We start from the raw sequence: 12,909 nt of genomic DNA, 5'->3' as shown, positions 1-12,909 counted from the left end.
ATCATGGTGTCTTACCAGTTTCCATGTTATCTGTGCTACTTGTGCCAGTCTTCGAGGATAAAGCTGGGGACATTAATGGCATTGATAATTACAGACCTATTGCTTTAGCTAGCATTCTCTCCATGTGCTGCAGAAAAATCTGTTGGATAGGCTGGAAAGGTATATTAGCACAGCTGACAACCAGTTTGGTTTTAAAAGAAAACACGGCACAGATATCTGTATTGTTGCTTTAAAAGACAAAATATAGAAGCCATAATTCCACCATGTTTCTGTGTTTTATTGATGCTTCCAGGGCATTTGATAGACTGAATCATTTCAAATGATTTGACAAAATGTGCCAGAGAGGGGTACCAAGTACATAATAAGGATCTTAGCCTTCTGGTATGCACATCAGACTATGCAGGTGAAGTGGGGCAATACTGTGTCTGAAAATGTTTATGTTGGTAATGGGGTCAAGCAAGGTGGGATTTGATCTCCTTTGTTGTTTAATCTGTACATGGATGATCTGTCTAGGGAACTGAACTTGTGTAAAACTGGCTGTGTCATCGGTGATATTGTTGTTAACCACCTTGTGTACGCAGATGATTTAATCATCTTCACCCCGTGCAGTGCAGGCTTACAACAGCTTCTGAGGATTTGTTCCCAGTATGGCATTGATTTGAATATGAAGTATAACGCCAAGAAGAGTAGCATCAGGATTGTGCGAAGAGGAGGAAAAGGATGTATTTCCTAATTGTATTCTCAGTAGCAACATTCTTCTTGAGTGCAGTGAGATTAAGTACCTTGGTCATTATATCTCTGATGATCTCACAGATGACAAAGACATCCATAGACAACGCTGCAAACTGTCTGCCCAGGCAAACTTCACAAGTGCTCTGTAGATGTCAAGGTATCACTTTTTAAAGCTTTCTGTACACCATTGTACAAGGCTCACCTGTGGAGTAACTACAAGGCTCACCTGTGGAGTAACTACAAGGCTCACCTGTGGAGTGACTACAAGGCTCACCTGTGGAGTAACTACAAGGCTCACCTGTGGAGTGACTACAAGGCTCACCTGTGGAGTAACTACAAGGCTCACCTGTGGAGTAACTACAAGGCTCACCTGTGGAGTAACTACAAGGCTCACCTGTGGAGTTACTACAAGGCTCACCTGTGGAGTAACTACAAGGCTCACCTGTGGAGTTACTACAAGGCTCACCTGTGGAGTTACTACACGGCTCACCTGTGGAGTAACTACACGGCTCACCTGTGGAGTAACTACAAGGCTCACCTGTGGAGTTACTACAAGGCTCACCTGTGGAGTAACTACAAGGCTCACCTGTGGAGTGACTACAAGGCTCACCTGTTGAGTTACTACAAGGCTCACCTGTGGAGTAACTACAAGGCTCACCTGTTGAGTGACTACATGGCTCACCTGTTGAGTTACTACAAGGCTCACCTGTTGAGTAACTACATGGCTCACCTGTGGAGTTACTACAAGGCTCACCTGTGGAGTAACTACAAGGCTCACCTGTTGAGTGACTACATGGCTCACCTGTGGAGTGACTACAAGGCTCACCTGTTGAGTAACTACAAGGCTCACCTGTGGAGTAACTACAAGGCTCACCTGTTGAGTGACTACATGGCTCACCTGTGGAGTGACTACAAGGCTCACCTGTTGAGTGACTACAAGGCTCACCTGTGGAGTAACTACAAGGCTCACCTGTTGAGTAACTACAAGGCTCACCTGTGGAGTAACTACAAGGCTCACCTGTTGAGTGACTACAAGGCTCACCTGTGGAGTGACTACAAGGCTCACCTGTGGAGTGACTACAAGGCTCACCTGTGGAGTGACTACAAGGCTAGCAGCATGCAAAAACTAAAAGTTGCATACAATGATGCTTTACGGTTGCTGGTGAGGGTACCAAGATGGCACAGTGCCAGCCAGCTGCTTGTTAACTCGGGGGTGCCTACCTGTCAAGCCCTTTTAAGAAATGTAATGTACAAATTCATGTGTTGCCGAGAAGTGTCAGACAATCGTGTTATCTCTATTTTAATTAACCCTGTGAAGAGTTCTACTCGGTTCTCTTCAATGATTTGGAGACATTAGCGCAACAGCCTCTACAGACAGTGAGCATGTGTGGCTGGCTGTGATTGGACTGATTTTATGTTTTTCATTTGGTTTGGCTTTTTAATCTTATTTATTGTTGTTTATTTTGTCATTGTGTATGTGATATGGACCATGAGTCTGGAATAAAGATTGAATTGAATTGAATTAAGCTTCTTCATGACATTAAAGTCAAATGTGTGTTTCGATGAGGTTATATCCATTGAAGCTTTACACCTCTCACTATCTTTAGACTTTGGTCTTATTGCATGCAGAATGTCCAAATGACCAATCAGAACTGAGCATTCATCTTAGCCCTGTTCATCTTTTTTATTGCAGTACCTTTGAACTCAACGTTTTATTTCTAATTGTACTTCCTTGTGATTTTTAAGCGTTATGATTCTCCATAAGAGTTGGAGTTTACAGTATTTATGTTTAGAGTCACACAAACAGAACAGTCTGGAAGAGCACAGTATATGTATATGATATGTATATGAGTATATGATATGTCAATAAACCTTTGAAAATCTTGAAATCTTGAAAGGGATGTGCAAAATAGTCATTATATACAGTCTTTAATTAACTATTAGTAGAGAATAACGAGTAATGAATATGCTTTATAGGGATCCTATTAATATCTAATAATAAAATAATAAAATTCAATAACGTGCTTTAACCACTAGGTGTCCCTTTCTATCAGCTGTGCACCTTTATGGTGTAAATACAGCCTATCTACCAATTGGATCAAATATAAAAGTCAGCCAAATTAGTGTTGATACTGCTAGGAGACGTATTGTGTGAAAATAAATGTGAGATTGTTGTTTAATTGTTTATATATTTATGATCCACGTCACGTTTTCAGTTTTGGCGGCAGTCCTTCCTGTTTGTCTAGAAGTCTTCTCATCAGGGCTCTATAAACAGAGAACTATGGCAGATATGTAATATTTAATGCAGCCGAACTGCGTATTACAATGCCGTTATGTGATGACTTTCAAAGAGAAAAGCAAGCACACACGGAATAAAGTATTATTTTATTTGTAAAAAATGTTTTCAGATTTCACATCGCATAAACACCAAATCCCAGCGTGCATTGCGACTAAACAATCCAATCATTGAGCCTAGGATCTTGCTCCGGTTTAGTTTATGACGGATGTATTTTGTTATACACACATTCCTTCACATTTTAATTTTAATTCACATTAAAGTATTTCGTGAGGCCTTCTAACATGTTTTTAAATATAACTACGGTTGTAGTTGAAGAGTTAGTAAATTAACATGAACCCAAGCTGTTGCCTGGCAACGCAATCGCACAACGTCACGTCCGTTAATATACAAGCATGGATTAACATCGATTTAATACATTAATGTAGCCTTTGTTTCTGCTAAAAGAGGTGTCGACCAGCTGGGGCAACAAGAAAATCGGCTTAATCGAGTGTGACTATTAAAAAATAAATAATTATTATATTAATATTGACAATAACAACCGAGCGTCGGGGTAGCATTTGCTTGGCATTTCCGGGTATTTCTCCACTGGTTAACCATACCGTGTAACTCTCACGTTTGAAGGGACGAAATCGTGACATCTTCACGTCTCCCAGCATGGTAAATCGTCACATGTTCACGTCTTGCCGTGATACCGGGTTGGATACTTATGTTACCCTGTATGTATGTTTGTAGCAGCTGAGTTTTTCTCTAACTCTAGTTGACAGGAAGGAATGAGATAACAGAAAATGAAAAGATTGTTGCAAAAAGTATTTTTCTTGATTCTGTTTTAATAACTTGTTAAACCAGGTTTCATGATAGTAGAGCAGCTCAAAACCACAGTTGGACTGTGAAGAGCTGAACGACTCATGTCTAAGATATAATGCAATCTGAAGAATGTGTTTGAGATGATTTGACCACTTTGTGCCTGATGAAGCCACAACGAGAGCTACAGCAGAGATCCATCTCTTAGATTCCCTGGACATACAGTATGTCAAACAGGATGGAGTTTTTGTGAAGGATATGTATTAAAATAAAAATAGCTACTGATCAACCTGTGCATGAAACAATATTATCCATAAGTGAAATAAATAACATGTTCAATGTTCAAAATGATCCAGCAGTTAAACACATCTTGACTTTGTCTTCATCTTGTGGTGTTTACGGGAAGTGAAACGTGACCATGCAATCACATATTATGATGTGGTTCACATGTTGCACATTTGTACATGTTCTTAAAACTGCACTCAGTAGTTTACACAGCTAATACATGTAATAGTGAAAGTAGAACATCCTTAGTGAAAACTCTCCTCCAGAGCAAATCATTGAGACAGTCACGTGTCTGTGTGTATAAACCCTCAGTGATGCCCCCTTCAATGAGGCTGGTTTATTACAGCTTTAAATCACACAGCTGATCAACAACTGGATCAGCAGGGTTTTAACTAACTCAAGACAAAGTATCAAAGTGAATACATGTGTGTTTTGCAGGAAAGTATGTAAAGCATTCCTCTTTTTTGTTCTGAATCTACTTTGTATATGTTATAATGCTGCAGTGGAGTTGGAGAAAGGGAAATGTGACTCCTGACTGTTTCTAAGTGATAATCAAAACAGCTCCATCAAATCAAACCCGTTGCACAGCTCCAGTATGCCATGCTTTACCCCTCACATGTTTTCTGCTGACTCTCCTTCATCAGGGTGGGAGCTACTTTGTTTACAGCAGGTTCATCCGTCACATGACTTCACACAAGGAAACAGAGATTTAATGAGTTTGGCTGTCCATCAGGGGCGGACTGGCCATCGGGACGATCGTTACTGAAGTGTGCCGGTCGGATAAGTCACTAGCACATATTATAGCACATTACTTGCGGTACCGAAGTGGGCTGGTCGAGAGTCCTGGGCTGATTTGTAGTCCCAGTCCGCCCCGGCTGTCGATTAATGTAAAGGGTAAAAGAGATTCATGAAGGGATGCAATGCATTGAATAAGAAGAAATTACATCATTAAGGAATTATTTATTTATATTTTTGTACAATTTTCTTTCATCATGTATATTCTCTGTAGATTGTCACATGGCTATTTTACAGATGTACGTGAAGAAACTGGAATAAAACTCAGACACATTTCTGAATAAAACTGCTGGTTATTCAATCACAAGAGATCTGAAGCAGCATTACAAACACTAAACTTAACTGTAAAGCTGTTATTCCCTTTAGGTTAATCAGACATTTACATTTTCAATTACCATAAATGTTATTGTCCATCTATACAGTACGGAGAATGTCGCATGACGATGCATCAATCAAAGGTGCTACCTGCAGTAAAACAACAAACCCATATATAAAAATAATTCATCAAAAAGACCCCAAAATATCAGTTATTTAAGTTAAACGGATGAATTATAGTGCTATACAAATGATGTTTGACTATAAATTAGATGTTGATAAAAGGAGAATTGACAGCTTTGATTTGTTAGTGTTGTTGGTTTCATGCCATTTCAGCAAGACAAACAAAATGATTACATTTGTTAAAAGTCAAGAATTCTCCACAAAAAAAAAACATTCTGATGAAATCCATTAAAGGAAAACAGAACAACTATTAATTGATTTAAAGATGTTGGGTAAAAAATGTAAACATTCCTCTTCCATGTATCAACAATTATTTTCAGATTAAGATAAATTAAAAAAAATGTCCGTGAGTGACATGAACACTACACACAGCCTATGAACAACTATTACCAAATATTAACTATAACTAAAAACAATGTTTTCTTTACACTGGGACTTTGGGAAAGCTGTAAATAAAACATGATCACATTTTCAGAACATTTAGAAATCTTACAGGCTAAAATTATGATCTGATGATCATCTGTTTCTTATCCTGATTATTTCAAAGAGATCTAGACGGACAGTGAAGTCAGAATAAAGTCTGAACCAACACTCCTGAGCATCACAGACGAATCTCAGTTTGACAGATTTTGATATCAGCAGTTTTAGCATCACCAGCTGCTCCAATACTGAAATATGGGAAGAGTTTCTCAGTGAAAGTGTCTCTGTGAGTGTAGATGGGAGTCCTGTCTTCAGGGTCGTAGAAGGAGACCTCCCCCCTGTAATAGTCCAGCTGGACTCTGATCCTCTGGAGATTCTTCTTCACTCTGACAGTCTCACCGACACCATTAGTGTATTTTCCACTGCCATGCCATAAACACCAGATTCCATATTCTGGTGAGACAAATATCTTTCCCTTCCTGTCAGCTGACTCTTTAGTGTAACCTATATTCCAGTCAGGATGATCTCCCACCTCCACCTCCCAGCTGTGTCTCCCTGAGCTGAAGCCCTCAGAGCCCAGAACAGTAGGACAGTTAGTGAATCTCTCTGGATTATTAGGAAGCTGCTGATGTTTGTCTCCACGTCTCACACTGGTCAGATCATCAGACAGAGAAAGCCGGCTGTGTGCAGTGTTTGGGTCCAGAATGACAGGACTGAAGTGGACCTGGTCCTTCATCTTCTCCCAGACTCTGAAGGACAGGTTGCCCAGGTGTTTGGCCACATCTATCAGCGCTCCTGAGAGCAGCTGTGGGTCTGACAGTGAGCTCTGGACTCTGGCTCTGCTCTGAGTGGCTTTATAACTGCTGAGGAAGGGCCCGTTGTGTTTCTGCAGCTCTTCTTCAACAGCAGAGATACTGTGTGACAGAGAGGAGATGTGCTCCTGAATGCTCTTCATCTCTCTGCTGATAGTCTTCCTCTTCTGCTCCTCTTCCTCTCTCAGAGCTGCCAGTCTGGACTCCTCTTCCTCTTTCAGGAACTGATGGAGCTTGATGAACTCTGCTCTGATCTGCCTCTCTGTGGACAGCAGCTGCTTCTTGGACACTTGAATCACTTTATTGTATGTTGTCTCCACTCCTTTGTATGTGTCCCTCTTGTCCTGCAGAGACTCTAAGTCAGATCTCAGCAGGTCCTTCAGCTCACTGACTGCTTGTTCTACAGGAACCACCTTGTGACTCTGGTGGAGAGAAAACTCACAGACAGGACACACAGCTCTCTCTTCATCCTTACAGAACAATTTAGGCTCTTCTTGATGTTTACTACACACCACCTCCACCTTCTTCTCTCCTTGTTCTGTCTCAGATGATCCAGCTTTCTGTCTCTCAGCAAAGGAGTCAGCCAGCTCCTTCAGTGTAAAGTTCACCCAAGGATGTTCTTTTGAGGATTTTCTTTTACAAATAGGGCAGTTTTTGTTCTTACTTTGTTCCCAGAATGTCTGCAGGCAGCTCGAACAGAAGCTGTGGTTACAGCTCAGAGACACAGGATCTCTGAAAGTCTCTGAACACACATGGCAGCTCAGGAAACTTTCAAGAAGAGGGTTTTTCTCAGCCATTTGATTTTAAAGTTATTTCTAAAGTTTTCTGTCCACTTCTCCCCTAATATACTCCAAACATGTGTGTTTTCCAGCAAAGATTTCACACCCTGTGATGGCGTCTCAGCTCTGTTCAACCATCTCTAAATCTTTTGTTTTCTCTCTCCTCTGTCACAGGATTATTGATCAACAGCACGAAATGCTGCTATGTCATTTATTCACCAGCAGATGGAGTCAGGATGTCTTTCAGAGGGAAATGAACTTTGGTATTCAGGTTGGGCCAATGCAGTTGAACAGGTATCTGTGTGAAGAGAAACACAAAAGGTTAAAAACATTTGAAGGAAATCTTATATTTTTCATTGTCATAAGAATAAAAGTTAATCAAATGCAACAAACAAGAAAATGGTTGTTGTATTTCAGTCAATGGAGGGTATAACATTTCAACTGGCTGACTAAAATGTATTTCCTTATACTTTACTTTTATCCTGTCTGACATCTTTATGACTTCTTTATCCGTTGGAGGACGTACTCAAAATATAAAATAATTAATAAAAAATATGTTAAAGATAATTTATTTCTGCTTTTTGCATTTATTTAATGAAAGAAGGGGAAAAGGGGCGACTTGCAGCAAACAGACTTTATTTGTCAGGTTTCAAACTCCGGCCCCTGCAGGAGTCAGACTTAGTCTATGGGACAGCTCAATAAACAAACTGCTCCTTTATGCTTTATCCACTTAGTCAATTATTAAAAAGCTCATAAAATGTCATAGAAAAGGAGAGGATCGTGCCTTTGTCCTCCAATGAGGACTCAACATTTCAACAGGCTGAGTGACACTAAACCAGTTTCACATGGTTTTATTTTTCAGTCACTAACAGGAAACATGTTCTGCCAACACGTCTGTCTCTCTGTGTTCATATCATCCAGTTTATCAAGGAGTAAAGATAAACACTCTCTAAATGTATAATCCTAATATCTACATACATTCTATCAACTCAAGTGTATTTGTTTTTCTTCCTGACACTTTTTCACTCCCATTTATTCATATGATCATATCTTCACCCTTTCAGTGGTATTAAGGATAATACATCATGCTTTTGTCACCTCCCGCTTGGACTACTGCAATGGTGTCCTGTTTGGGGTCCAAAACAAAACCCTGGACGGTATGCTCAAACCTGTGCTGCCAGGGTACTCACACATACAAAGCCCTGGCACCACATCACTCCCACCCTCATCCACCTCCACTGGCTGCCGGTCAAGTCCTGCATATCCTACAAAGTCCCCCTCCTCACCTACAAGTTCCTCCATGCCCATGCCCCTCAGTACCTATAGGACCTCCTCCGCCCACAAATGCCCCACCACGTGCGAACCTTCGGGGCAGAGCCTTCAGTGTGGCAGCCCCCCCTCTCTGGAACGCCCCTTATCTATTTGTTGCTTTGTTTGTCTGACTGCCTTTTGTTTTTGTTATGTTTGTTTCTACTCCTGTTCTTCTCTGTTAAGCGACCTTGGGTCTCACGAAAGGAGCTATATAAATCCAAGCTATTATTATTATTAATATTATTATTATTATTATACCACATGAGTTCATTTCAACACTTTTTGGATTTCCTTTTTAGAGACAAACACCTGCAAAATAAATAATGATCATTCGTTTTTGAAACAATGCATTTTCAGATAATGTCTTACATATATTTAGAATTTATAAATAGGAGAGTGAAGGGTTTTAAACAACAGGATATGAAAGTTAAATGTATTTGAAATACAGATTTCTCATTATCTTAGTTTTTGTTTTCCGCCTCAAAAATAAATAACATCTCTCCTGAAAATACTATTAAATCCCTTTGTTTATGTAGGATTATTGTAGCAGTAACTTGAGTGCACACAAAACAAAGTTACACAAGAGCCAGCACACTGAGAGAGAGTAGTTCAGACATGCACAGAAGTTGTTAGACAGGAACAATTTCCATAAACCTTCAACGTGATGAGGAGCTCCAATAAAATACTCAGATAAAATACCTCTAAACCACTTAGTGAACTTTGTCCTTGATCGACACACTGCCCAACAGTCAGTGTACGGCCTGTCACTCACTCAACATAATAAATCTTCCAGCTGTGAGACTAAAACTGCACAGCCTGTTTCTCTGCTTTACAACAGCTTTCCACTGAACAACATGATTGATCATCTCTGAATCCAGACGCTTCAATCAACTTCATAACTACAACGTTTAAAGAGAGACAGACTGCAGGTATTCAACATGTACAGAAGCACACACTGATGATTTACTGATGTATCTCTGCAGAGGAAATACAAGAGTTGTTGAAGTCCATGAACATATGGGAGTGGATTCCTTTCATAACAGATTACTGGAGGAAACAAGTTTGTCTCATTTAAAGTAATTAACATTACAGTACTTGATTAACCTCTTTCCTGCATGAAATAATATTGTTTATTTCAATTAAAATCTGTTGATGTAGTTAAAAAAAAGATATTTGCAGGACTCACCAACTCACAGTCTCTCCACTTCTCTTCTTTATTCACTCCAAGTGTGTGTTGAGATCTCGCCTGCTCTGATGGCGTCTTCAACAATCTCTAAATCTTCTTTCGTTCCCTCCTTTAAACAGTCTTTGGTTTTCTCTCACCTCTGTCACAGGATGATTGATCAACAGCAGGAATGCAGTTGTGTCCTTTATTCTCCAGCAGATGGAGTCAGGATGTCTTTCAGAGGGAAATGTATTTGGTATTCAGTTCAGGACGATGACTTTGTCCAGGTATCTGTGTGAAGAGAAGCACAAGGGGTTCAATATATTTATTTTTTGTAAAGCTGATCTTTCTTGTTGTTTTATATTATCAAAATGAAATTGCTCATAAAATCCAATCAACAAGGGAATGGTTTTTGTATTTTAGTTGAAGGAGGGTGGAACACATCAACAGGCTGATCAGTCAAACCAGTTTGACATCATTTCCTTTCAGCCACTGTCACATGAGTTTCCTAAAACTTTTATCCTGCCTGACATCTTCATGTTCCTTTCAAATAAAATCTACTGATATGGTTAAAAAATACATTATTAATAAGTAATTATTAAAGATATCAAGAAATACAAAAATTGTCAGCCATTTATTATGATCTAAAATATCCTTGAAAACAAAATAGATGTATAATTTTGCATGCTTTAGTCCTGGGTGAGATATGTGTAAATAACTAATATATTTAACATTACGAACAAACATGGAGAAACTTTTCAACCTGACACCAACTCACCTCACCTGATGTGACCTTATCCAGTTATTTAAAGCGACAGAGGAAACTAGCAGTCAGTCTAACACTCGGCCCTCTGGTGGATGATTCATGAAGAGCAGCTTAAACAGACCAACAGGTCCATCCATCTTTAATCTCCTCTCACATTGAACTACTTTAACAGTGAACTATTTTGCATCAGCAGCAGAACATCAACAGGAAACATTAAACCCTCCTGATGAAACCTGTCTCCACTGAACCTCCTCCTTGTGTTATGGTTCCAGCTTCACCTCAGGAGGATCTAGGTGAGACCGCTGACACCGGCTGCTCCGCTCTCCTGGGTCAAACCACTGGGTCAACATGAAGATCTTCACCCAGCTGCTCCACTCAGAGGTCACAACATCCCAAGGATCCAGACCTAATCCAGCTGATACATCAACACAGAGTCCCATCACTACAATCACCCTCCACCGTGTTACAAATGAGTCAAACAACATGAATTATTTCACAACAAGAATGCTGCAGCTGTGTCAGAGCATACACTTCAACTTCATATTTCAAAGATGGAGAGGAGTTGGACATCGCAGTTCCCCATCACCATCTCATATGTTCCTTTACCAGACAATGCAACGACTAATGACATGAGTTAAGGTGACATTTTGATTTAGCATTAGCCGTTTTCACACCAAGTACTTTGCCGTACTTAGTTCCCAGTACTTAGTCCCGCCGAATTCTTTAGTCCCGGAACCGTCCTACTAGATCGCGTTCACACCGGAATAAGTCCCTGAGGGAGGATTACACAAATGAAGCCGCTGACGTCACTTCTTCTTCTTTGGGTTTACTAGCAGGCCGCAAACAACTTCACGGCATATGACTCCGGGGCCATTTCTCAATCTCGAGGAAACTGGCTTCCAAGCCAATATTTCAAGGATGCTACGTCATCGAGTGCCGCCGAAGGACTGTTCCAATCTCCAGCATACTTGGAATTCCACCGAGGCCGCATCCTTGGTTTGGGGGTAATTTCGAGGCTGCACATGTGTAGACTTTGCGTCCTTAAAATCCCCACAATGCTTTGCGCACGGACCAATTTCCCCAAATCTGTGGCGGAAAATGTAGGGCGGGGCCTCTCATATGACGCACACCTGCACACTTGCTAGCCTGTTCCACTCTTCGTTTTCCGAATGCCAGGAAGGATTCTTGCCTAGTTTCTGAAGGAAGTGACTCAGAAGACATGTGCTACCAAGCAAGCATCCTTGCGATTGACAAACGGCCAGGGACTTCGGGTGGCAGTAAATCGCCCCCCAAAGTCCCGGGTAAATCGCCAGAAGCGCCGACACCTCCTCATCACTCAACCGCTCCCATGTTTTATTTTTTGTTGCCATAAGTTATTCTCTCTCCGTTGGTGCGCTGGGCTAATGCTAATAATGCTAATGCGAGCAAATAATATGGCGGCTTCGAGTGGCATGTATTTTAAAGTACTCTGGTGTGAAAGCGCCTAATGGACTTAGTTACTTTACTGCGCTGATAATATCAATAGGGGCTTTCACACCGGAGTACTTTTCCCAGGAATAGTTCCGATAGTTCTTGGGATTTTGCGTTCACACTAAAAAGATCTGGAACTAGAACCTATAGTTCCTGCTAGAGAGCAGGGACTTTCCTGGGGAGAAAAAGGTTCCTGGGTGTGTTGGCCACACTAACAAAGTCCCGGACTTCGGGTGGCAGTATACGCCGTGAAGTTGTTTGCGGCCTGCCAGTAAACCCAAAGCAGAAGAAGAAAAAGTGACGTCAGTGGCTTCATTTGCGTAATCCTCCCTCAGGGAACTTATTCCGGTGTGAACGCGATCTACTAGGACAATTCCGGGACTAAAAGAGTTCGGCGGGACTAAGTGCTGGGAACTAAGTACGGCAAAGTACTTGGTGTGAAAGCGGCTATTGACTCAACTACTGTACTTTTGTACAATTCTGAGGTTTGTGTACTTAACGTGTCTATGTCCATTTTATTCTACTTTGTACTTTTACCCCATCACAATTCAGAGGTAAATATTGTACTTTGTCTCCACAACATTTATTTAACACCTTAAGTTACTTCGCAAATCAGGATAAATGATATCAAACATAATCAACACTTAAATAAGTTCCACTGCAATGATAAACATATTTTTTTCAATCAATAATTATAATCAAAACATATAATATATATATTACTCTGAAATGGGCTGATCTGCATAATGAGTACTTTTACTACTTTAAGTATATTT

The 12,909-nt window shown here is 40.5% G+C and overlaps 1 protein-coding gene across 2 annotated transcripts; it reads right to left on the bottom strand.

Moving 5' to 3' along the window:
• Nucleotides 1-5,057: 5,057 nt before the first annotated feature.
• Nucleotides 5,058-11,085, bottom strand: LOC307018072 (nuclear factor 7, brain-like). 2 transcript variants are annotated; one of them, XM_079648132.1, is made up of 3 exons: nt 10,942-11,085; nt 9,919-10,188; nt 5,058-7,719 (listed from the first exon to the last, which is right to left on the bottom strand). In XM_079648132.1, exon 3 carries the CDS (start codon nt 7,437-7,439, stop codon nt 6,012-6,014), a length of 1,428 nt encoding a protein of 475 aa, XP_079504258.1. In that variant the 5' UTR covers nt 7,440-7,719; nt 9,919-10,188; nt 10,942-11,085; the 3' UTR covers nt 5,058-6,011. The 2 variants fall into 2 exon arrangements, with proteins under 2 accessions (XP_079504258.1, XP_079504259.1); XM_079648133.1 differs by lacking the exon at nt 10,942-11,085 and adding an exon at nt 10,676-10,907.
• Between the last annotated feature and the right edge of the window lie 1,824 nt (nt 11,086-12,909).

The sequence above is a fragment of the Notothenia rossii genome, assembly GCF_949606895.1.
Source record: "Notothenia rossii genome assembly, chromosome: 9".
Lineage (NCBI taxonomy): Eukaryota > Metazoa > Chordata > Actinopteri > Perciformes > Nototheniidae > Notothenia > Notothenia rossii.
The sequence above is the reverse complement of the archived record's forward strand: the minus strand, read 5'-3'. Positions and strand labels throughout refer to the sequence as shown.